This window comes from Crocodylus siamensis, chromosome 10 (assembly GCF_052110815.1).
Source record: "Crocodylus siamensis isolate JL-2025a chromosome 10, ASM5211081v1, whole genome shotgun sequence".
Taxonomy (NCBI): Eukaryota; Metazoa; Chordata; order Crocodylia; family Crocodylidae; genus Crocodylus; species Crocodylus siamensis.
In genome coordinates this window covers 40165768-40190231 of record NC_143404.1, presented here as the reverse complement: position 1 = coordinate 40190231, position 24464 = coordinate 40165768, and the positions used below count along the sequence as shown (strand labels likewise).

General features: G+C 50.4%; 1 protein-coding gene across 3 annotated transcripts in view; it reads left to right on the top strand.

Annotated features, from left to right (window-relative positions):
- MTCL2 (microtubule crosslinking factor 2) overlaps nucleotides 1-24464 on the top strand; it is a 126639-nt gene that overhangs the window by 84679 nt on the left and 17496 nt on the right. For all 3 annotated transcript variants that reach the window (XM_090020710.1, XM_090020709.1, XM_090020708.1), the window contains 6 exons: nucleotides 1436-1543; nucleotides 2841-3008; nucleotides 15278-15529; nucleotides 16102-16173; nucleotides 17050-17120; nucleotides 23004-24447. In XM_090020710.1, the coding sequence (XP_089876836.1) occupies nucleotides 1436-1543; nucleotides 2841-3008; nucleotides 15278-15529; nucleotides 16102-16173; nucleotides 17050-17120; nucleotides 23004-24447 (2115 nt within the window). The remainder of the gene's footprint in view (nucleotides 1-1435; nucleotides 1544-2840; nucleotides 3009-15277; nucleotides 15530-16101; nucleotides 16174-17049; nucleotides 17121-23003; nucleotides 24448-24464) is intronic.

Here is a 24464-nt window from a genome sequence, read left to right as displayed (position 1 = left end):
ACCTCACACTCAAATCAAATCTGCAGATCCTCTGAGAGGTCAGAAAAGCTGTTTCATGAAAGTTGGGTGGGTAGGAGGAGGGTCTAAGAAGCACACTCAATCCCAACCAGTAAGGGCTGGTTCTGTGCTCCCCCCCCCCATGGGAAAGGAGCAGGAGGACCCCTCTATATATGTGGGGCCTGGAGTTGTGATTTTCATAAGTGGGCCTGCTGGGCTCATTACCCTCATGTTGATCACTCCCAGGAGCAGGATGGTGCCTGTTGATGAGGTTCCCTAGCTAGGGCATGGGGCTGGCTAATGGAAACTTGGCTGCACAATAAAATCAGATTGCACCCAGACACCTGGTGAACGGAATGAATGGTCACATGCTTGTCAGGGCACAAAACAGGGGACCTGTCACAGCTCCCAGGAGTCCCTGGGAAATTTCTGGGCACTTCACCTTAATAATTTGGCTGTGGCCCCTTTGTCTCTGGGGCTGCACCACTTTTTTTTTTCTGTGTTCATCTGCATTCCTGAGGCACTTAGCCTTGTGCAGACCAGCCAGCTGCTCTCCACTCTGCTGTCAGTCAGGTGCATTCACTGCCCACCAGGGAAGCTTGTCCAGCACCTGTCTGCCCTGTGCCCAGCTCTAGCCGGCATGCATAACCCCCTAGTGCTCTGAGTACTGAGCTCATTCACAAAGCAAAACAAATGCCATGTCCAGAACAGGCAGCCAGGGGACAGCCATGAGACTTATCTGTGGCATGCTAACAACAGCCTCTTTGTGGCCAGGCCTTGTGCTGAGGCCAGAAGATGAATCTGCCTCTGGCATGAGGCTGAGATTTCTGGTGCCTGGTTCAGAAGAGCAGGAGCCACAACGGTCTTGGGAAAAGCTATGTAAACCCCTGCTCCACAGCTCTGTTGACTCCCTTCATTTCTCCCTGTCACAATGGCAACCAGTTGTCTCCCTCCAGCTTTGTCAGTTCTCCTCCCGTCTCCTTTCTCCCCATCCCACTCTTCCAGTGTCAGGACTGCCCCACAGAACGTGGCGGATTGCCCTCAATATTCACTTGTAACCCCTTTCTCTCCTTGTCCTGGAGCTGTGTGGAGCAGGAACTGCCATTTATGCCTGCTCTAATGGGAAGTAAGCTAAGCCCCAGTATATGCACAGTGAAGCTCTGGAAGCCTCCTGTGTGGTGTCACACCTCTCCCAAATGGACTCAGAGACTTGAAGCCCAGTGTAACACTGAGTCCTGCTTGTGTGTGTGCAGAGTACCCGTTTCCTTCTCACTTTTCCAGAGACAACTTTCACAAGGCCAGAGGCACCTATGTGCCCTTGGCCCATGACTGGGGATTGAAGAGGGTGGTATCAGTAGGCCTGATGCTGTTGGGTCAGGCTGTGTGAGCACAGCTGCTGAAGCCTTGCCCACAGCGCATGCCTCTGGTTGTTGTCCAGGTGAACAGCATGAAGGAGTTGTACCTGCTGATTGAGGAAGAGGACCTCACTCCACAGCAGCAGGCAGATAACAAGGTGTTTGCTGGAGATGCCTGGACCCCGAACACGGTGAGCTGGGGGACCCCAAGCACTCCTGGGTCAGGGCTGTGCAGTGTAGGAGGAATTGTGGGATGTGCTGGCCATGTCCTCAAGAACCAAGGGTGAATTAGGGCAGGAAGGGAGCATATCACCACCCTGTCTCCTAGCCTGGCAGGGAGCCGGGGTAGTACTGGAGACTCTGAGACAGGCAGCCCAAGTAAAAGTCTTGCTTGCATGTGACTTCTTTGCAGTCAGACTGTGCTGCCTAGGCAGTGAGGCCAGAGTCCTTTGTGCATTCTGGGAGCTGACCGACCTCTTGATGCTGGAGCCCCCATGGAAGGCCATGGCTGGAGTCAGCTTATTACAGCCAGCTCAAGGAGCCCATGAATCTGGTACTGTACATCCCAGTACCAGTACATTGTTGTTTTCTGAAGGAGAGAATGTACTACCCAGACAGAAAAGGCTAGGTAAGAGAGGGTGGTGCCCGCCTGGGAAAGCCTGAGCCAAGTTGGGACTGGAGGTTTAGGCTTCATGAAGCACAGCCTTACACCTTGTGGGAGTGAAAGTTCATTGTGTAACTGATTGCAAAGACCCTAGTGGATGTGAAGGTGATCCTGAAGGAAATTTATCAAGTCACTTGAACTTCCTGTATGTGGGACTGCATAGCTGGCTGTGCCATTCCCAGCACAGGTTTGCTTTATCACAGAGGAGGTGCAGTTGAAGAGACACCCCTTGCCCTTTTCAGCCTGTTCTAGGCCCTCCTAGGAGCATCCTTGTAACATACCTTCCTGCATGTCCCTGATGGGCCTTCTGCCCCAGGCTGAGTTTGCCCATCTCACCTTTGCCTGTTCCAAGTGTATTGGAGCCTGGCATCAGTGGTGGCAGTTTAGGGAGAGGCTTTCCTAGCTACTGTGCCTGCCCAGCAAAATCCTTTCTGGAGAAGCAGGGAGAAGGCCAAGCTCAAAGATGAACAGATCTACCTGCTCCAGCTTGGCATGGGGCCATGCAAACTGTTCCTCCTCTTAGGCAAAGCTGCCATTGGCTTTTGCTTCCTGTTTGCAAGTCCCCCTGTCCTGCCTGGGACCAGCAGTGACAGGAGTCCCTTAATCTGTGGCTGTCTCAGGCCCTAGTGCCTCGCCCAAGCACCAGTGCCTGCAGAACATCTCTTCCCTGCCTTAGCTGCCCTACAGGGTTTGATGCCTCTTGCCACTCCCTGAAGTGGGAGAGCAGACAGCAGATCCCAGCCCTGCCCTGCTAGGGTGGCCTGTGAAGATGATTACATGCAGCTGCCCATGTTCACACTTTCTGCCTTTCCCCTGGCTGGCAGCCGAATGAATACATCAAGACCTTGGGAGACATGAAGGTGATCCTGAAGGAGCTGTGCACGGAGCTGCGCGAGGAGAGGCAGGGCATGAACGAGCTGCAGCAACAGTTTGCTAAGGCAAAGGCTGCCTGGGAGATGGAGCGAACCGAGCTCAAGTGCCACATCACCCAAGTAAGAGATGATCTTGGGGTTGGGGGCTTCAATTTTCTTCTCTAGAATTTGCCTTCCCCATCACCCTAAAATCCCTGTATTGGGCTGACCCTCCTTCTAGCCAAGGACTGCAGGATGTGACCTACAAATCCCACAAGCAGGGCCTAGGACATATCAGGCTCTGGAGGCACCTAGTGCTTGTCAAACAGCACATGGGTTGGGAAGTGCGGGAGATTCCTGCAGTCTGATAAAGCAGGGGGTGGGGAGCAAGATGAAAGGAATTGCATTGTGGGAATCTTAATTAGCAATTTCTGCTCCTGCTGAGTGAGTTTCTATAGCAACAGGGCTGACATTGAAGATTGGATTGTGAGAGTAAAATGATGTCCATTATTTCCACTATGGGGATTGCTAGGGAGGGTAGACTAAATAAGAGGGATATCCCATTTGGGACATTCCCAACAGATGCAGGGAAGTGGCTGGCTGTGCATGCCATGAGTTCTGCATGTTCTCACTGGGGACACTGGCAGTTCAGCTAGGATTCACCCCCTATGGACTCACACTGGGAGAAAGCAAGGTGTACTCCAGAGTGCTGCCTATAAGCTGTGCTCCACTGAAGACCAATGCCAGAATGAAATAACTTCATGGTGGAATAATTCAAGCAGTGTTGATAAGTTGGTGACAAGAAAATTCCTTTTCTTCCTTATGGTTGTAGGATGGACATCAAAAATGCCATTGTTAGAAGGCAGGTGAATGGGCACTGAGGTGGCAGACCATTTTCACTTCTCAAAGTCATGGTGGCTGCAGCTTAGACAGATGTGACTGAACCTGTTACAAAGGGTTACCTTTCCAAGGCTCTGTTTGCAACTGTGCAGTCTGGAGAAATAATTGTGTGATTAAATGCTTCTTTGGGTCTCAACCTCAGGGAGATAGCTCCTGGGGTTCATGTACATACCACAATTTTTGCCCTTTCATGCACTGCCACTGCATGTCTGTTTGCACAAGCAGGATTTCCCAACACTTTTAAAATGTTTTTCTTGTGCATTAAGCTAAAACTCCTCAGATGTAGTCTAGTTTGGCTCATTGTGAATTAAAGCACTGCATCCATGGATTCGTTGCATGCAAACACAAAAGGCACTCAAAGACATGTAATGAGCCTCTTTGTCCACCAGATGGTGGTGCAACTTTTTAATAGTTCACATCTTCTAATTGCTTTTGCTTTCAAATTGCTTCCAGTTTTTTTTCTTGTGTGGCTTCTTTCTCTCTTTCTTTCTTTCTTTTTTTCCTTGTTTGCTGGCTCCCTGCTTCCACAGCTGTGTGGCAGGGCATGGGGTGAGTGTGAGGCCCCATGCCGGGGGGGTGGGCAGTGCTGAACCATTGCGTTCTTCTGCAGCACTGGCTAGGGGCCTGACTTAATTCATTTGAAAACCTAGTACATGTAAACACAGATGAAAAGCTCCAAAATAAATATGGTTAAATTTTATAAACCTATTTAATTTAATAAGGATTAAAACCTGGGGTGTATATACATGCCCCTGGAGTCCTAAAGCCTGTAGGTTGGCCTGCTAATTTAAATGCCATGCTGCTGTCAGAGCCCCAAAACCCAGACAGATGTACCAAAAGCCTGGGGCCTGGAGAGGGTGACAGAACGGCCACGCTGTTCCCAAAGCTGGGTGATGTGCCTTTTGCTTCTGGGAATGGCTCTGAATACTTGCAAGGTCCATAGGTGTGGTCTTAACCTGAAGCCCAGAGCCCTTTGCAAGTGCTTCTCATTGCAACAATCATCTTGGCCCCAGAATCCAAGCCTCTCCATTCATAACCTTCTAAGGGCCGACCCAGGTACAGCCACCTGAGCGATCCAAGCAGAGTCTTCCAGGCACAGAGAATGAGAAAGTGTTTCTCCACTGGGAGCCTTGCTCCTTTCTCTTGTCAGCGTGACAGTCACTGACTGAGTTCCCCCAAAGTGTCCTCCAAATCCAGCCTGATTCCTCAGCTTTGTGGGGCATTTGCTTGTGCCCTGGAGGAAAAAAGCTATGCCACCTTACGTGGAGGTACTAGTGTTATGGCTGTGTCTCACAAGCCACCCCATGGTTGATCCTATGCCCTCACTGTCTGGGACCAGTCTCCTCTCTGGATAGGGACAGACATAAGCTTTTGAAGCTCTTCAAAATGCAGTTCCTTTTTTAAATGCTTCAAAAATGTAGCAGTTCAGCTGTTGACAAGTGAACAGCCAGAGGATGTGACGGGGCTTCTGCATCCTGTGGCGCTGCTCCTCATAACCCGTGGTGGGGAGGAGAAGCAGGGGAGTGGAGTGGACTGTCAGTGAGTGCTCTGCACCTCTTTTCATGGGAGAGGAGGATACTCACAGGGAGCAGGGCCCGCTACACTGGGGAAGGGGAGACTTGCAGCTGTGAGTGTGCAGCCTAACAGGAAGTACATGCCATACCAGACTAGACCAGTGACCCATGGGGGTCGTGGGCACACTGGAAGGATGCAACAGGCTACAATCAGACCTAGACAGGTTACAAGGGTGGGCGGACAAGAATAGGGTGGGTTTCAACACAGACAAGTGCAAGGTGATGCACCTTGGGAGGAGCAACTGGCACCATACCTACAGGTTAGGGAACTCCCCTCTTGTCAGCACGGAGGCAGAAAAGGATCTTGGGGTCATCATTGACTCCAAAATGAACATGGGCCGGCAATGTGGAGAGGCAGTTAGGAAGGCCAACCGCACTTTGTCATGCATCCACAGATGCATCTCGAGCAGGTCCAGAGAGGTGATCCTCCCCCTCTATGCGGCACTGGTCAGGCCGCAGCTGGAGTACTGTGTCCAGTTCAAGAGGGATGTGGACAGCATGGAGAGGGTGCAGAGGAGGGCCACTCATATGATCGGGGACAACAGGGCAGGCCCTATGAGGAGAGGCTACGGGACCTGAACCTGTTCAGCCTCCAAAAGAGAAAGCTGAGGGGGATCTTGTGGCCTGTTATAAACTAGTCAGAAGGGACCAGCAGGCACTGGGGGAGTCACTGTTCCCTCGAGCACTGCCAGGAGTGACCAGGAATAACGGTCACAAGCTGGCAGAGGGTAGGTTTAGGTTAGATATCAGGAGGCGCTACTTCACGGTCAGGGCGGCTAGGGTCTGGAACCAGCTTCCAAGAGAAGTGGTGCAGGCTCCTACCCTGGGGGGGTTTAAGAGGAGGTTAGATGAACACCTTGCTGGGGTCGTTTGACCCCAGTATTCTTTCCTGCCATGGCAGGGGGTTGGGCTAGATGATCTGCTCAGGTCCCTTCCAACCCTAGAAACTATGAAGCTATTAAGGCTGTGTCAGACTAGTGGACCATCATGGCTGGTATCACTCTGAGCAGCAGTGGGGTAAGGCATTCCAAGGGTCAATTTTGTCTTGACCCTACTCGTCTATGGCTTGCTTTCTCCCTGATGCCTGGACTAGAATCAGAGACTGAGTAGGGGAGAGCACGACCTGTTAGGTGTCTTGGGAGGTGGGAGAAGGTGAAAGGTGCTGAGCTGTGGTTTTGGACATAAAGAGGGCAGATTTTTGCGGTGCTTCCAACCCTACACTTCTCATGAGAGCTGTATGACACCCAACACCCTGAACCAACCAGAGTGAGCTGCCTTGTGGCTGGCCAGCTGGAATCTTTGCATTGTTGACTGCTTTGTGCTCATGGGGCTGTTTCAGGGTGTGTTCCCCAGTAGACAAGAGGCAGCCAGGCTCAGCTGCAGCAGTGAAACCTGAGGTAAGACATGGCAGCAGTAGCATAATGGGGGAGCGAGGAGTGGGATACTGGCCTCAGTGATCAGAATAATTCATTCTTTGCAACCGTGCATGTTGAAAGAGATTGCTATACACGTGTCTGCTAGGTAGGATACATGAGGTCACTGCAGTAATGACCTCCAAGCAGGAGGTCAGAAGAACCTTGGAAAGTGATGCTTGTGGATCACATACCACTCACCACCATGTGCAAAGTTGTAGAACAGGAGGACTCTGTTCTATGTGTGATCAGGGAGCCCTGCCTCCCTCTATTCTGTGCTGTGCAGGGGAGACCAGGATTCCTTCTGTGAGCTGTGGAGATTCATACAGTTGTAGAGGAGGATAAATTGCAGCCATGAAGTATAGCTTTCAGGTACGTAATAAAAATCCACCTTTCCACAGTAGCTTTGTAGCTTTTTGGTGAGCTGTGCCAGTGGTTCCTTTCGTTTTTTGCATCCTTGTGTGACAGGGTATTTAGCAGAATACACAGATTTATTGAAATTTGTACCATGAGCACTTCTGCTGTGGCCTTGAATTGCAACTTCTGGTCTGTCAACCATGTGCCTTAGTACCCACACCAACCCAGCCCCTGTGCCAGTAGTTAAGTGACAGTATCATGGCCAACAAAAACCTCTTCAAAGCAAGCTGCAATGCTTGGAGCCCTTTTCCCTGGCACCCTACTGGCTACTGATGCTCATGAAGAAAACTTCAGGTAAATAAAGTGACAATTAAAACTCCTGCCTACAGACCAGCCCCTCAGCACAAACCCTGCCCAAAGTTGTGTGCACAGCCTGATTCGCAGGATTTCCCCTTGTGAATGTCCAGCTGTGGACTATTATTTTCTGGGCATCTGTTTTTCTATCCTAAATTTTCATGCAGTGAGGCAGTGCGAGGACCCCAGTTCCCACTCCATGGTCTCTGTAGGGCACTAGCTAAGTGCTTGCTTCCCACTGGGAACATTGTTCACTGATGCTATTTTCTGCTTTAGTCCAAAGTTGACTAAAAACATGAGGAGAAGTAAATTCCTGCAGCCAGTGCCTACCATGTAGACCAAGAAGGCACACGTACATTGGGCATGTCTACATGTGCAATTAACATGCATGGGGCTTTGGGGCACATGTCTACATGTGCACCCCATCGGGAGTAAATTGTGTCTGACAGGAGCTGCCCAATCCAGGGTTGCTCCTGCCCTGCTCTGCCCCCCAGGAGCAGTCGAGGAGAGCTCCAGGCTCCCCTGGGTGCCAGCTCCAGGGCTGGAAGAGGGCATGGGGGCTGGTTTGGACTCCCATGGGGCCAGGAGAGCCATCCCTGCTGAGTGGGGATGCTGCCTGCCAGCCACGTGGGGATCAGAAGGGTCTAGATCCCCATGTGGCTGGGAGAGCTATCCCTACTCGATCTCCACATGGCTGGGATACAGCAGTCCCAGCTGTCAGGATAGCACTCCCGGCCGTGTGGGAGTTGGAACAATCCTGATGTGGCAAGGAGACAGCTGCCCCTGTAGTTGGCACAGCTCCCCTGCATTGGGGGTTAGCCAGGCAGCAGCAGGCCCCCTGCTGCTTGAGCTGACCAGGAGCAAGTTGCTTCTGGTTAGCGCCCACATGCGCTACTGTGCAGTAGTTAATCTAGTACCTGTCTGTCTTGGTGCTAGCAAATGGCACATTAGCCTAACTTACTGCTCAGTAAGTCTCCTGCACATGTAGACAATAACATTTTACTGTGTATTAGATGGGTCTAATGCACAATAAAGCATCTTGTATAGACATGCCTCCTACAAAGGTTCAATTTGGTTTGTTTCTCTGGCTTTAAACCTTGTGCAAGGCAGAGTTTATTTGCACCTTTATAAACTAATTAAATAAGATATATAGATAGAGCTGAAGCCTGTGTGACCACTACTTCACTTCATCAGATGCTGTCATGACACCAGTCTCCTCCATGCGTGAGCTGCAGTCTGGAGGGCTGGTGCATACTGTAAGTGGTATTACAAGGCCCACGGGGCTCTTTTACCTCACCTTGCTGTGTGGCGAGGCTTCTGCATCCCTGTGTCCTGTGCACTGTTTCCATGGAGATCCATGTGTGCTGATGGAAAAAGGGGCAGTGTGTTCACACTGGGTTGGTTTGTGGTTAATGTAACTACATTGACATCCTTCCCCTTGGGAGTGTCCCGACTCCCCTCAGGAAGCAACAACCCAGAAGGAAAATATTCTTATCTGGCTTCTGCATGTCTAGACTGCAAACCACACAGCTGTTGTTTACATGGGTCACTTTACCCAAGGTAGCACCTCTGACCATAAGGTCTTTATGATTCTGGTGTGTGGTGCTGATAACAGCAAAGTTTCTGTGAACTTCACTAGTAACTGCCAGCAAGCAGCCCTGGTGGACAAGAACCTGCATAAAAACAGATAACATAGCATCCAGTTCCCTTCTTGGCTATATAGTTGTCCAGAGATCATTTTCAGTTGTTCAAGTACTTGCACACAGGTTGGAATTCTATTCTTGGCCATGAAGCATGGGTTTGTAGGTAGCTATGCACACATTCAGACTGAGCATTCATAATAGGCTGTGCACTGACAGGGTATGTATGTATGCATGCCCCTTGTCAAAGTATAGCGGGGTCTTAGGCTCCAGACTAACTGGCCAAAATCCACTACTAGAGGAACAGAGAAGGGAAAGAAGCTTCCTACTTCCCCTTGTCTTGGTTAGTTACTTGCCCAGGAAGCCTGAGAACCTGCATTTTAAACCCTCTTTGCCTAGAGGGGATTTGAACTAAACTCTTTTGACTTTCTACCATAGTGCTTTAGCTACCATGCTACAGCCTAGGCATTTTTTACCTCGTTTTTAAGCTGAGCCTCTTCCCCTTGCATTTAACTGTCATGGGAAAAACTGAATGAAGGGCAGTGCAAGGGGGAAGCCTTTGCCTCTTTGAGGTGAAAAGCCCAGGCTAAGGCCCAGTGACCCCCTCCCCCCCGCAAGCCAACAACCAGCTCACAGATGCATACCCTTTGACTTGCTCCCTTCCCTGTGGCCCCACATATCTCCCACTCATGGCCGCCAAGTGGACCAGCTTTAAAAGGAGCCCTGGGAAGGGAGCTGTGCAATTCGTGACCTCTGGTGTAGTGATTAAAACAGTATGCTAGAAAGTTAAAGAGTTCTAGGTTTAAGTCCTCTCTGGGTAATGAGGGCCTAGGTTCTTTGCTTTTCTAAGGGGACAAGAGGCAGGAATGCCTTCTTCCATCTTGTTGCCTGTGCATGTAACCATCCATGTATATGGGTAGGAATACAATGTCTACCTGTGCATAAGTGGCATTTTTGGCAATTAGACATTTTTGGCTGGATGAAGATGAGCTGAGCTGTTGCCAGTGTGTTCCTTGTAGAGTACCCCTTTGAGGATGGGGCAGGGGGGTTGGAGTGCTACATCTTCACCAAACTTAGGGCCTGAGGGCCACTCTGCTGACCACGATTTGACAATGGGGGTATGGAGAATTCTTTCTGGCATCAGCCCAATTGGACACACCTGTCACCCTCACAAATGGTAGTAGCTGGGGAAGAGAGCCCTCCCTGAGAGCCCTGCTGGGAAGGTGCTTCGATTTCTCCATGTGGAGGTGGACATAGGGGAGCAGTCTGGGGTGGGGATACTGCCAGGCCATGAGTGAGCAGTATCATCTGAAGCTAAGCATGGATGTCCTGTAGGTTTGCAGATAAATCATGCTGCAGAGGGAGGGAAAGAGAACAGAAGAGCAGATAGGACATTAAGCAAACATACCAGGTGAAGGTAGGAGAGCTTCTGGCATGTAGCAGCAGGTCCAGGGGGGTGAAGAAAGGGCTGCAGCAAGCAGTGGCCCCATCTTAGGGTGCATAGCAGCTTCCTGCAATGGGCTGCGAGCAACGCGAAGCTCCAGGAGAGGCACCTAGTCCTTGGTGCAGGGTTTCCTTGATTGGACACGCACCTGCAGTCAGCTGCACACTTGGTGTTCAGAATCTGGGCCCTGGTTTTCCTGCCATTCGCTATCCCATTAAGCCTGTCTTGTTGCAGCCCTTATTCCCAGTGCTGCCAGTATTACTTCTAGTGTCGGTGACTGGGCTATCCGTCCTCCATTGGTCACTCTTGGTGTGCTGTCCTGTCTTGTTTGGGTCCATTTGTGACACCCCTCTGTCTTTTCTGTCCTGCTGCCTAATCTTCTCTGCTTCCCCAGCCTACCCATGGGTTCCATCTGCCTTGTGTTAACAGACAAAGCTGTTAGGAACCAGGGGCCCTGCTATATAATGTATCAGCATGCTGTGATTGACATCTATTTCCAGGGCCTGCTCTAGGAGGCAATGGGCCCTAACTAAATCTTCTACTTGCCAGTCCTATACTCTAGTGGTGTTGTTATTAGACTTTTTGTCACTTTCCCCAGACTCCTACCTGTTTGCTTATCTATAATGTAATCTGCACTGAGTAGGCTTATGCATAAATGCAGTATCCAGACCCATTTATCATCTAGTTTAAAATAATCTCCACCATCATCTGATAGATGATCCAAACTGCTCTCACTACTGCAGAGGGGACCCCTGCGCTAGCTTCCTGCTAACTAGACATGCTGATTGCAGACAGATGTTGTGCTGCAGTTGGATTGCTTTTATTTCCTGGTTGGGTCCTGTGTCTGACTTTCCCCCAGAGATGTTAAGACTTGTTCTCTTCTCTTATCTCTTTCCCTGGGTCTCCATTTCCCCTTTGCATGGAGAAACTAGGAGGAATCAAAAACAAATGTGGTGTATACCCCCAGTTGCTTGCTGTTGTCATGTGCCAGTTCTTCCAAAGTACTGGTTTTGCTCAAGGTGTTAACCTCTACTCTGAGTGCCCTGCTCTCACCCCTACTGCTGTCTGGAGAAAGCTAGCAACAGCAGCATCTGTCTTGGAGTTGTCAGTGATTTCAGCCTGCCCCTCAAGCTGTCATCCATTTATGCCACCTGCGATCTGTCTGAGCTAGCTGCAGGGCTTGCCTTCTGAGAGTGGTGCTGGACTTATCCTTAAAGTCACTTCTACAGCCAGTGGTATATGCAAGATCCAGAGGATAATGCCCCGTAGCATTTGTCTCCAAAATGAGGGTTCTGGTTTAGTGCTTCTCTTAACCCAATCTGACCTTGCCTCTTCAGGGCCTTGGCTCCTCCCTCCAAAAATACAGTTTATCTGAGGCTGTCCTTCAGGGCCAGTGAGGAGTTTGCCTGGACAGTCTGTAGTTCTCCTGTTGGGATGAAGTGCTGCTGCTGCTGTACTTCTTCCTGCTTTCCCTCTTCTGTGCATGGAGAATTACTGCATTTACTCAAATCTAAGACAACCCTGAATTTAAGATAAGTAATTGGATTTATACCTAAAAAATTCATAAATTTGTTATACTTTTCCATGTATAGCATCTAATTACTGGGGGGGAGGGGGCATCTTTAAGTCATTCCCCCCACTGCCTGTCCCCCTTCAGGTGGTATGGGGAGGTCAAGCAGCTTGCCTCCTGCTTGTGCTTGTCCCTCTTCCTGCCCCCGTCTCTACCTTGGGACCCCCATCCCCTTCTCCCTCTTCTCTCCCTCCTGCCCCTGTCTTCCAGCATCTGCTCCCATCCCTCCCTATTTTTCTCCAGCCTCTACTTCCTGCTCTCCCCCTTACCCTTGCTACTTGCCAGCAGGCTCCATCCATGCTGCAGCTTGGGGCACTGAGCCTAGCTCCAGCCCTGCCTTTTTAGCCATTGGTTGCACATTGCTGCTATGGAACTGAGATGGGACCATGCTCATTGTCCCAGGCTGCAGTGTGGATGGAGCCTCCTGGTGTGGAGCAAGGGCAAGAGGGAGAAGGGAGATCAGGGGCTGCAGTGACAGCAGGGAGTTGGGGAGGGGACAGGCAGCAGCTGCAGCTACAGCCCTGACCCCAGGTAGGAGCAGCTGCCTGCCCCTCCTTCCTCACCACCCTCATACATGATTCTAAGACAAAGGGCTTTTTTCCCGTGTTAAATAAGGGAAAACCCTCATTTTATAACTGAGTAAATATGGTGGCTTTTCCCTGTTGCTTACCTCTGCTCTGCTGCTTGCCCTTCCCCCTGGCCAGTACCTTGCGCTGGTCTTGGACAAAGGAGCCATTAGGCAGATCCTCAAGGACAGGAACCTTGGGAAGTCTGAGTCCTGCTGATGGATGGGAGAGCTGGGGTTGAACCATTAGATAGCACTGGGAGAAACTGATGCGTCTCCAAGCCAGGTGTGTCCTGCCCGTCTGTGGGTGGTAGATATTTAGAGAGTGGCTCACCTACCACAGTGGTGAGCATGGAAGAGCTGGCTACAGGGCAGGTACACAGTAAAAGATCAACTGCAGCTTTCTAGAGGAGTAGGGGATGAGTAATCCTGGGCCACAGTCACTCATGCTGTTGGAGTTTATCTTCTAGGCTGAGGTCACTGCCCAACATGGCTTGTATCCAGTGTCTAGCTCACTTAACTGCTTTGGACATGGCTAGACTAGGAGAAGCATCATCTTTCAACACCTCTTATGGAGTCAGAGCTGGGGACCTTATGTAAAGGCATGTAATAATCTCTGCTTGTCAGCTTTAGCTGTGTGTGACTACTGCTACAGCTTTTCTGCAGTCTTAGTCCCTTAATAAAAAGACACTGTCCCCTACGGCACTGTTTCTCAACCTTTTTTTATAGCAGGACCCATGTTATAAACACTGATGGCCAGTCCTGACCCACAGCTCCTTGGGTCTGCCAGTGCCCCTAACTCATGACCCACAGCCCCCAACTTCCCCAGGCACCATCCCTCTAGTGTGTGGTGTTGGGACTGAGTGTATAGAGTGGGGGAGTATGAGGGTATATGTTCCCCCCCATATTTGTGGGAGCATTGGGCTGTAGCCTGGATGGACCAGCATGGGTAGGAGCTGCCTCTGTGACTTAGCAGGTGGATCCCAGCATGGGAAGGTAGAACAAAGTAGTGAGACTGGTTGCTGCCACTGCCACTACCATGAACCCCACTCCAGCCATGGCATCAGCAGCACAAGGAGTAACAGGGGTGGGGGAGAACCCATGCTGTCCTCACCACCTCCTGCTGCCAGCTGCTTGCACACTGGGCTGTGATTTTGCCTTGCCAGCATGGTTCAGCTGCCAGCATCTTGTCTCACCACTGTGTTCCACCTTCCTGCACTGGGACCCACCTGCTGGGCACTGGTGTCAAGATATACCTGTCCCAAAGCACTGGAGTCTGCTGTCGATGGCCAGTCGAGGCTCCTTTCAGTGTGATGTTGCTTCAGACAGGGGTCGCCAGCTGGTCCTTCTGGCTGGACAGGCAGGGTGCTGGTCAGGTCATAGAAGGCGCCATTGAGGGTCATTCTTCGCTGCCTTTTATCTCTTTCTGGCAGACTTTGGTGACTCCCTAATTCTCGGGCTTACCCAACCCAGGGGTTGTTGACCTCGAGGGATGTCCCTCTTGGTGGCCGCTGTATGGCAGCGGTCAGCCCCAGGGGTCATGTCCGCAGGTATGTACAGTCTCAGGAGTCCATTGATAAATTTTGATTGATTCACTGCCATGATGGATAGTGCTCTGGAAGTGGTTGATCGGGGGTATTTCAGCCCCAAGGGTCTGTTTCCCACGCGGATTCGTTCAAACCAGGGCTTTCTACACCTTTAACAGTGAAGTTTCAGGAAGTTCCTGGATCTGTATTCATTCTTTCCTCTTTTTGGTCTGTAGTTTTGTAGGGGTTAATTGCCACTCATTAACTTGTTTATCTAGACTAGCTACTGTGTTACACAATCAACCATGATTCATTCAGGGACCTGCTCCATACAGAGATTCCTGCTCTTGCTAACATTGTTACATGGTACAACTTACTTTTAAACTTAAAGTACATTTTGTAAAAGTATCTACAAGCTCTATTTTCACTGCAAATACACCTTATATAAAAATAATAATGATATAATAAAAGAAAAAGAGAGAGGAAGGAAGAAAAGGTAGAAAAGAGAAAGCATCCTCAAAAGGGGGCAAATACTAAAAAAGGGGCTTTTGCCATATGGAGGAGCTTCACATTTGAGGGGGGTGTGGCAGACAAAAGGGTTTCTTGCTACAACATCAGGCCAACGTATCATTTATGCCCCATAGATTTAGTTGCTGCAGGAGCTGCTCTCCACCCTGCATGGATGCCACAAACAGGTGTGTGGATGCACATACACATGGCGCTTTCTGTGTCTCGTTCCCCCTGACCCCAAGCAGCCCCTTGTAGGCTGGAATTCTGCCAGCCTGCAAGGGGAAACCCATGGTTTCCTGAGTTTTTATGAGATTGTTTGTGACCCTTTCAAATATTCTTACAGCCCACTTGTGGGTTGCAACCCATGGGATGAGAAACACTGCCCTAATAGGTACAGCAGCTCCAGGGGCTTACTGTGGGGGCTCTGGGAAGCAAACTGAGACAATCCTGCCAGGCCCTAGCCCAGAGTTAGCAAGTGCTGTTGAGTGTCAGGCTGTGAATTCATTGGGTGCATTTGGGCCTGTGATTTGATTACCTTGTCCCTTGTTTTCCAAATAGCTGGAGTCCAAGGCAGGGAAAGGTGTCCCTGAGAGGACGCTCCCTGACTGGAAAGTGGCCCTGAAAAGGGAGCGAGAAGAACATCAACACCTCCTGGCTGAGTCCTATAGTGCTGTCATGGACCTGACCAAACAGCTGCAGATCAGTGAGAAGAACTGGAATCAGGAGAAACTGGAGCTACTGGGCCGGTTCAAGGATGAGCAGCAGCAGGCAGAGCAGCAAGTGAAGGAGTTGCAGAATAAAATCAACCAGGTGGGGGCTTGTGGGAACGTCAGTTCTTCATGGTACAAGTGTTCCCATGATGATCAGATGGCCCAGGAGGCAAATGTGCTCAGGGCTTGTGGTGGCCAAAATGTGTGCAGGCCCCGTGCTCTGTCAGTAAGTGCATAGCATTGCCCATGGAGAGATAACATCTCTTCTGCCTTTGGCTTGCTGTCCCAATATGAGCTTGCTGCAGCACCTTGGCTATCCCTCTTTTCATGCAATGTAAACTACCCCATGTAGTTATCTTCCAGATACCCCATTTGGGCTCCTCGCACCTGACACTAAAGACCAGGCTGCATTCTGAGGCAGGGAATGGCCATGTTACTGCCCAGACTACCCCTGAGTCTGGTGAGTCCAGGACATTCCTCTTGAGATCACCTGAGGGTACTCTGGGCTTTGTGAGAGTAACCATATTATTCAGCTCTCTGAATTAGGACAGACATCAATACCTGTAGAAGTGACACTTGGTGCCTAATGGTTTGAAGGCCAGAGCTGTTTGTAACTGAGGCTTTTACCCATTCTTGTGTCAAGTAAACATCCTGTCCTCTGCAATTCCCCAGCTGCAGAAGGGAGCTGACCGGTGGGCTCTGAAACACTCTGAAATGGAGAAGCACAGCAGCAACTGGAAAGAGGTAAGGAAGAGAGGAGCAGCTGCATCTGGGGAAGAGGGGATGGAGTGACCAGCTCTACAAGCCAACAATCTCCCTATGGAATTGGGTCCCTGGGAGGGCAAAAAGAGCAAGGACCATCCCCTTCAGGGTCCCAGCCTTAAGCACTAGCATCAGCCTATAGTGAGAGAAGGCCAGCCTCATTCTGCCTAATTAGGGAGGATGGAACACAATGTGCTGGGACCAGTTACTCATATTACACAATCGTGGTGTAGCCTTCACTCTATAAACGTTTAGACGAGGGGTCAGCAGCCATTCTGGTGGCAATCCAGAATGACTCGGCTCTAGTCTGAGGTATGCTGGCACTAGGACCTGGCTGGCACTGCTGATTCTCCCTGCCACTCAGCTGTGGTGCATCACAGGCAAAGCCCAATGCTGCCAAACCCCACCAAAGCCACATCTCCATGGTTAGGATTCAAAGGCTCTGGGCTGTAGGTTGTCAGCCCCTGGTCGTCATTCTAGTGGGAACTTGACATTCAGGGACTAAGGCCACAGCTGTCAGAGGTGTGTCCGCCAGCATTAGATATCTGAAGACATGGCTCTTGTGACAGCTCTGATCTGCGTTGGTCACAGTGAGAATTACAGACCTTCTATTTGGGTGCCTGAATGCAGATTTAGATCCCCTACCTTGGCACTCGGTTTCGGATATTTGACTGTAATGAGCTAGGTTTGGAACCCAGGAGTTCCAACTCCCAGGCTGAGTTGCAGTGCTGCTCTGTCACTAATCGAGTGTAGCCCTCTAGCTGCTGGGAAGTTGTTAATGCAGCCCTGTGTTGTGTTGTAGCATTACTGAGTCCCACATGCCAGCTGATGCCAGAGTTTCTTCCTGTATCATTTTAGGCTCTTAATGAAAAAATCACTGACAAAGAGAACATTTCCGAAATGGATGCCAAAGGAACCAACTTAAAAAGGTGAGACAAACACAGCCTCAAGCTCAAGGGCAGTCCCACTCTGTTCACTTCTGGTGGGATGCGAGGACAAACTGGTATGGGCTTGAGTGCAAGTAATAATTGTAGGTGCACAGTTGCTTTGTAAACATGGGTTGATGGAGTTTCCACTGCTTTAATTCTCCCATTTATCTCCAGAGTAGAATGGCCTTCCTGTCTGTCCCAAAGGGCTTCTGAGATTGACTGACACCTGAAGGTTCCTTGCTGTTCACTGAAGTTAGGAGACTGCTTCCTTTTGCAGGTTCTTTGTGGTGACTGCTGCCTGTCACTCTTAACAGAATGCTTTTGGTGTGGTTTCCCTTTGTTTATATGGGACACACCCTGCTTGAGCAGGACATGATAGGAACCCCAGGGGATTGTGAGTCTGGGTTTGTAGAGATCATAGACATGGTGTGCCATCATACAGTTCAGCTTGCAGTGACATTACCGCTACATCAGATCTTTCCAGAGTGCTGCATTCAGTACAGGTGACTTGGCACCCACAGGTATGATGCCTGAAGGTTTCAGTGTCCTGAGCATGGCTACAGTTACTTACTTTCTAATCTTCCTCATCAGATCCAGGCCTCCAGCTCCTTGTGTCACTGGCTCCTTGCATCTGTCCTTTTTTACTTTTGTCTCTGGGTTTTGCCTTCTCTGTGTTGGGCTGTAGGTTTCCCACTACCTTTCCATTTCCCATGATCTTGGGGCTGCTCTGATTTCTGGGTGTGCTGGCCCAAATCACTCCCATTTCTGCTTTTCTCTCTCCTTTGTTGGACTACAATGTCCAATCTGGCTGGGTGTAAATAGCCCCAAGTGAGTCTGGAGTACAACCAGAACCTCTAGGTGCTGCCAGATGCTCCCTTCACAGCAGATGGTAGCAGGGGCTGCACTTGGAGGCCTCACAAAGTTATGCACATGCATATTAGAACTGCTCAGGAGCCCAGGTAGGACAGTGGTTCCTTACCATAAGCCATTCTCATGAACCTTTTGATGAACCTTTTGGGTTCAGAGAGTCCCACAGTCCTATACATAGGCAGTGTATACATAGGCTTCTGTGGACAGTTGCTACTCTCCATTCACTGCCATCGACACCACCGCTGACATCTGTGGGTGGTTCCCACTTGCTGATGCCAGCATCTGTGGGCGGTCCCTGCTTGCTGCCACGGTGCCCGCCCAGTCTCGGGAGGCACCAGTCATTCATGGCCTTGGCAGTAGTCCCATTCACTGTTCACCCTAATTCACACTATTTCACAGGGCTGGACCATCTGTAGGATCCCCTCTAGACCAAGCATTGATAGTTAGCTGCCTTGTATATATCCTGTTGTGTGGTTCTGTCCAGAGAGTCTATATAACAGCTGACTTGACAGCTGCAGGCTTAAAATCCCATCTTTCCTGCTGTGGGCTATTTCTTCCTGAAAGATGAATGCAGCAAGTACCTCTTTTGTTGAGGAGGGTCTTATACTAAACAAGTCTGCATTTCATTCTCCACTAAGAAGCAGTAGTCATGAGGGGTGTTCCATTTTCTGGAACAATCCAGAAAGGTCTCAGACCCTGGTAAATTTCATAGTCCTGCTAAAGGGCAAGCCAGCGTCGTCTAGCTTCCCATCTAACAGCCAAGTAACACTGAAGACCATCATGGAGAAGACACACAGAAGAAACTGGGGTACCCTGTAAATATGTCACTCACCCTGCTTCTTAATATAGGGGAGTCAGCTCTGACCTCAGGGTTTCCATCCAGTTTATTTTACATGGGACAGTTTTGTCTCCACCATAAACAGAACAAACAAAGAAATAAGCAAATGAGCAAACAACAAACAAAACCAAAATCTGCTCTCTTCCTTCAGAGCTTGAGAGGGGCAACCCTGGCTCTGTGCTTCTCAGCACCCCAGCCTCCTCTCTTCTCTCCCCCTTGCACCCTGTTCCTGGAGCTGGTAGATGGCCCTCTTTATGACTCCAGCCTCATTAACTCGTTATCAGTTTCAGCTTGCTCCCAGTCAGGAAGACGAGCAACTTCTGACTACCTGCAGCTGGATTCCAGCCCACTGAAAGCTGAGCACCCCTTTACATACCTGCAGCACCAAACCTGAACTAGTCTCACCAGCACCAAATCTAAGACGGGGTGATCTAAGTGCAGGTACAAAGATTGTATGCAGAGCTGTGTCCTTCCATAGAATTGAGCTCATACAACCTTCAGAGATTTAATCATGAAGTCCCTGCATGATGCTGAGGGCTGGTGTGAGAAACAGTCTACAATAGTGGCTCCCAAACTCTGACAGATTGTGCAACACCAATTTAAAACAATATAACCTTAAGTACCACCAGCAAATTTTTGTGATAAAGTAATTATTTGTTAATGGACTATTGACAGGTAGTCTGCGTGCCACTGATGGTATGTGTACTACAGATTGGGAACTGCTGGTGTACAACAGAGACAGACTTCTTTAGTGCTGCCCCTGGCCTTGGTGACACACCCGTCCTGGCATTAATGCTGGCTACAGAGAACACATCCCTGGAAGGCTCAGAACCATTGTTGATGCTGAAACTCTGAAATACAGACATCAAGACATATCAATATTGCCCCCCTAGTATGTCTGTTTCTCATTATCCCTGGGGCATATATTCTCATCCTTAAGCAGAGAACACTCTCCTCAGAGGGTGGTGATTGACACTCTTGATCTGCACCACCTCCTCTCCTTCCCTCCTCACAGACTTGAAACTATGAAACTTAGTATGAAACTTGAAACTTACCTGCTGGGCTGGGGCAGAGGAGGGGAGCGTGGCACACAGTAGACCTTAAGGTTGCTTTTAAATGCCAAAGGTGATCTCTTACTTAAAAAGGTTGGAGACCACCATCCTACACTATGCTTCCCATGGTCCAGTCAAGGGTTGGGGGGGGTGGTGACAATGACTGTATCATAGAGTTGGGGGGACTGTATCAGACTCCCTGTATCATACGTGAAGAACAGCGTGGTGGAAAGAAAGAAGTTACTCCCCTTCTAGTGTCTCTAATGGGTAAAGTATCAGGAGGAAACAGATCTAGGTTTCCCAGTCAGTTCCTCTCTTTAGCCCACTCTTTACCCTACCCCCACCTTCCTTGTCCCTCTTCAGGGACTTTTTTTGCAAGGGCTGTAATAAATAGAAATGGCTTATTATTTGTGTATGGGCCATACAGGAAGATCCCGCAGTGTTCAGAAAAGAGGATTCTACTGGTATTTCCTGATTCTGAAAAATAACAGGGATCTTATCCCAGACCTGAAGAGAATGAATACATACGTGTGTCTCCCTGGATTCAAGATGGCATCACGTATCTCAATCATTCCATTTCTCCAAGCACAAGATTGGTTCACGGCTTTCAGTTAGCAATCTCTGTGGACCACAGGAATTACCCAAAATTCAGGTTGACACAATCAACCTGAGGTTCCGCCTTTGGGCTTGCTATGGTTTTCTCAAAACCATGCTCATGATTAACTTTATCTTGCCTGATGGTATCAGTATTCCTCAAGTGCCTCCTTGAGCCATACCCTTTTATTCAAAACCTGATTGCCATATGGAATCTCAGTCTCCTGACAAAACTCATGAAGTCTCTGTTTGAATCCCTGTCAGAACATTTTAGACACCACCTGATCATGGCTGCTATCCCCTCAGCTTGGAGTCAGCAGCTCCAGCTCTTCTGTCCCCACAACTTCTGTAGGGGCAGGGTGGTGCTGAGTCCACATTCCAAACTCATTCCTAGGGTGATTTTGTAATTCTTTCTGAGCACACCAATTACCTTGCTAGCCTTCTTCACAAAACTGTGCTAGTTGCCAGGTGGAAGATGGCAACCTTCACCTGATCCTCCCTGGTAAGCAATTCGGCATAACCAGTGCCATGGGCATGACAACTGAATTCTAGTCATCTGGCTAGTGAGCTTCTGCCTCTGAACATTAAGGCACAGTCTGCCAGGCAGAACCATCCCTAGGGGTGTGTGGGGCCCATGGCATACCAGCCTGTGTGGGGCTAGAGGGGTAGGTGGTGTGTGGCTGGAACCAGCAGCACTCAGCAACAGTGGAGCTGGCATGGTGGGGGGCCTAGCAGAGGAAGAAAAAAAATAATTGGGGGGGGGTGCTGATCATGCACGCTTGCCTACACACAAATATGCCCTCCTATCACCCCCCAAGAAGGTCTGAGGGAGGAGGGGAAAGGGCCAAGTGTGGGGAAGCGGCATTGCCTGGTGCATCCCCAGCCCTGGCCACCTCCCAGCCACACCAGCCCCACCTGCCTCCCAGCCCTGGCCTTGGCTGCCTCCCAGGTGTACTGGTGCTGGCTGCACCAGCCTTCACCACCTCCTGGCCCTGGCTACCTCCCAGCCCTGGCTGTGCCAGCCCAGTTGCCACTGTACCTAGTCCCTGGCTGTGCACCAGCTGAGGGGGCCCAGAGGCAGGGGCTGGAGTGGGACCAGCCTTGGCTGCACTGCCAGGCTGGAGGGGATGGGGCCCCTGGGACCCCCATGCCTGCCCTGCCCCATGTCATCCCCAGGAAGAACCTGGCAGCTCCTCTGGAGGCGCAGCACCAGGCAGCCCAGGTGGGGGAGGGCATGTGGCCCCCTGATCTTTGCATGGGCAAGGGCAGACCACAGCTGCAAGTTGGGCTCAGCCTCTGGTCTATGCCTCCATGACTTGTCACTGCTGCTTTGAAAGTGGAAAGCACTGCCATTTGCGTCTCGCTGCTGGATGGACCGGGCAGTGAGGCACATGGCGGCACCCCCCGACTTTCAAAGCAACAGTGGCGAGGCATGAAGACATGGAGCAGAGGCTGAGCCCAGCTCACTTAACATTATTTCCTTTATGTGGCAGCCAGGTTAAATGCCAAGTTTGTGAGAGCAGTGCTGAATCGTGTTTGACACAGCTGAGTTCCTGCAGTGGGATTCATGCTGACACTGAGGGAAGAGGGAAGGAGTATTACTTATGCCAGATTTTCTCAACCGGTGGGACGCACCCCATTGGTGGGATGCAAAGGTCCTCTAGGTGCCATGGTGGGACTTCTGGTTTTGATTTTGCTTCAATCCTGCTCCCCCCCCCCCACTTATCCACTGGTGGGACCAGGATTTTTTGATCTTACATAGCTGGGACGTAGGGTGAAAAAGGTTGATAACTGCTGACTTATGCCACAGTAATGGTATTCATTGAGGGACGGTATTCAGAGTGTGGATCCTGCTACTTGCTTTTCCTTTAGAAGTCCTCACTAACACAAACTTGGCAAGGGAGCTGAGAAGGGCCACAGACACTGCCCTCCATGTCCTCCTACAGGAGCCTGAGGTGGCTCAGGAGCTTTTGTAGTCCTGCCAAACTGCCAGACAAAATATCTCTTGTGTGCAGGAGAGATACACAGCCACAGCAGGATCCACGTGAATAATGGCACAGATGTTCAATTGGCAGCTGTGGGCCCCCAGGCTCTAAGTCTAGGTGCCGCTTCCCCCATTGCTTTCCTGGTGCTGGTGCCATATTCTCCAGGCTCTCCCTCCCTCCTCCTGCTTCTGCCCCCTCCCTTGGGGGAGTGGAGCAGCATTTGAGATGCAGGGCCTGTCACCAGGGGTTCTGGGGGATCCTGGGGACCCTGTGCAGTGCTGGTGCACCACAGCAGGAGTCAGCACTGTGCAGTGCAGTGCAGAGGGCCAGTGCTGCACAACACAGTGCTATGGAAAGGCCACACAGCACCGATAAAACAGTGTACAGCCTGTATGGCATGCAGTTTAGGGGTAGGAGTGTGCATGCAGCCTTCAGCCACTCACATGTTGGACTTCTTGTAGATTCAGGCACTGCAGGGCATATAATCAATGTTTAGCTCCATTTTCAAGCAAGTTTTACGCATTGCCCTCTTTCTTCCATTTAGGACGAAATCCGTTTCCTCTATGTCAGAGTTTGAAAGCCTGCTTGACTGTTCTCCCTACCTTCCTGGCAAGACCACCCCTGTGATTTCTGACCACACCCGAGGCAAGAAGGTGTCTCCAGCTGCACAGCTCATGCCTAATGGCATAGCAGATACCACAGGAGTTAAAGCCAAAAAATGTACATATGTGAATACTGAGCAATCCAACCCTGATAACCTAGTGAAAGACAAATGGAGCATCTCCTCATGGGACTACTCCCGGGCAAACAATCTGTCTGGGCAAGATCCAGCCCAAAAACAGATGCAGAGGAGCTACACAGCACCAGACAAGACTGGGATCCGCATCTACTACAGCCCTCCTGTTGTCCGAAGGCTAGAAGCACCACTAGTCCAAAACAAAGAGGGGAAGATTATGATTGAGCCTGGCTTCCTGTTTACAATGGCCAAGCCCAAGGAGCTGGAAGAATCAGACAGCTCTGACAACATGTACAGTAGCTGGCTGTGTAACTTCTCCAAGCAGCACCGTGAGCTGCTGGACAGCACCCCTGTCGAGAACACTGTGCCCCCAGTGCCCCGGTTCCCATCCTCCCTGCATGATTTGGAGATATCAGGCAACATGAGCGATGACATGAAGGAAATCACCAACTGTGTCCGGCAGGCCATTCGCTCCAGTTCACTGGAAAGAAAGGTGAAGAGTACCTCCAGCCAAACGGTGGGCCTGACGACCATTGGGACCCAAACCATTCAGACAGTGAGTGTTGGTCTGCAGACAGACATGTCCAGGGGCAGCATCCACAGCAAGAGCTGGTCCCCACGCAGCTCCTCCCTAATGTCTGTGCGCACTAAACAGATCTCTTCATCTTTGGACAAAGTTCACTCCAGGATTGAGCGGCCCTGTTGCTCACCCAAGTATGGCTCCCCAAAGCTGCAGAGAAGGTCTTCCTCTAAACTCGACAGCACCAAGGACAGAAGCCTGTGGAACCTTCATCAGAGTAAGCAAAATGGGTCAGCCTGGGCTAGATCCACAACCACTAGAGACAGCCCAGTCCTCAGTAACATCAATGATGGCTTGTCCAGCTTGTTCAGTGTCGTGGAGCATGCTGGAAGTACAGAATCCATCTGGAAAACAGGGTGCCCAGAGAATAAGGCAAAGCCAGAAGCCCCCAAATATGGTATAGTGCAGGAGTTCTTCAGAAATGTATGTGGCAGGGCGCAGAGCCCCACAACTGCCACTGAAAAGAAGGAAGCAGCAGGGGATGATGGCAACAGAAAACTGGACCACTCTTTCCCAGCCATGTACCACCAATCTGAAAATGTTTCCAGGCTCCTAAATAAGAAAACCCTGAAGCAAAGCAGCAGTGATGAACTGAAGCCACCTTCCCCAGGCCAAGGAGGCAAAGATGGGGGCTGCAGGGATCTAGACATCATTTCTGCTATAGCCAGTGAGGTAACACCTTTATTCTT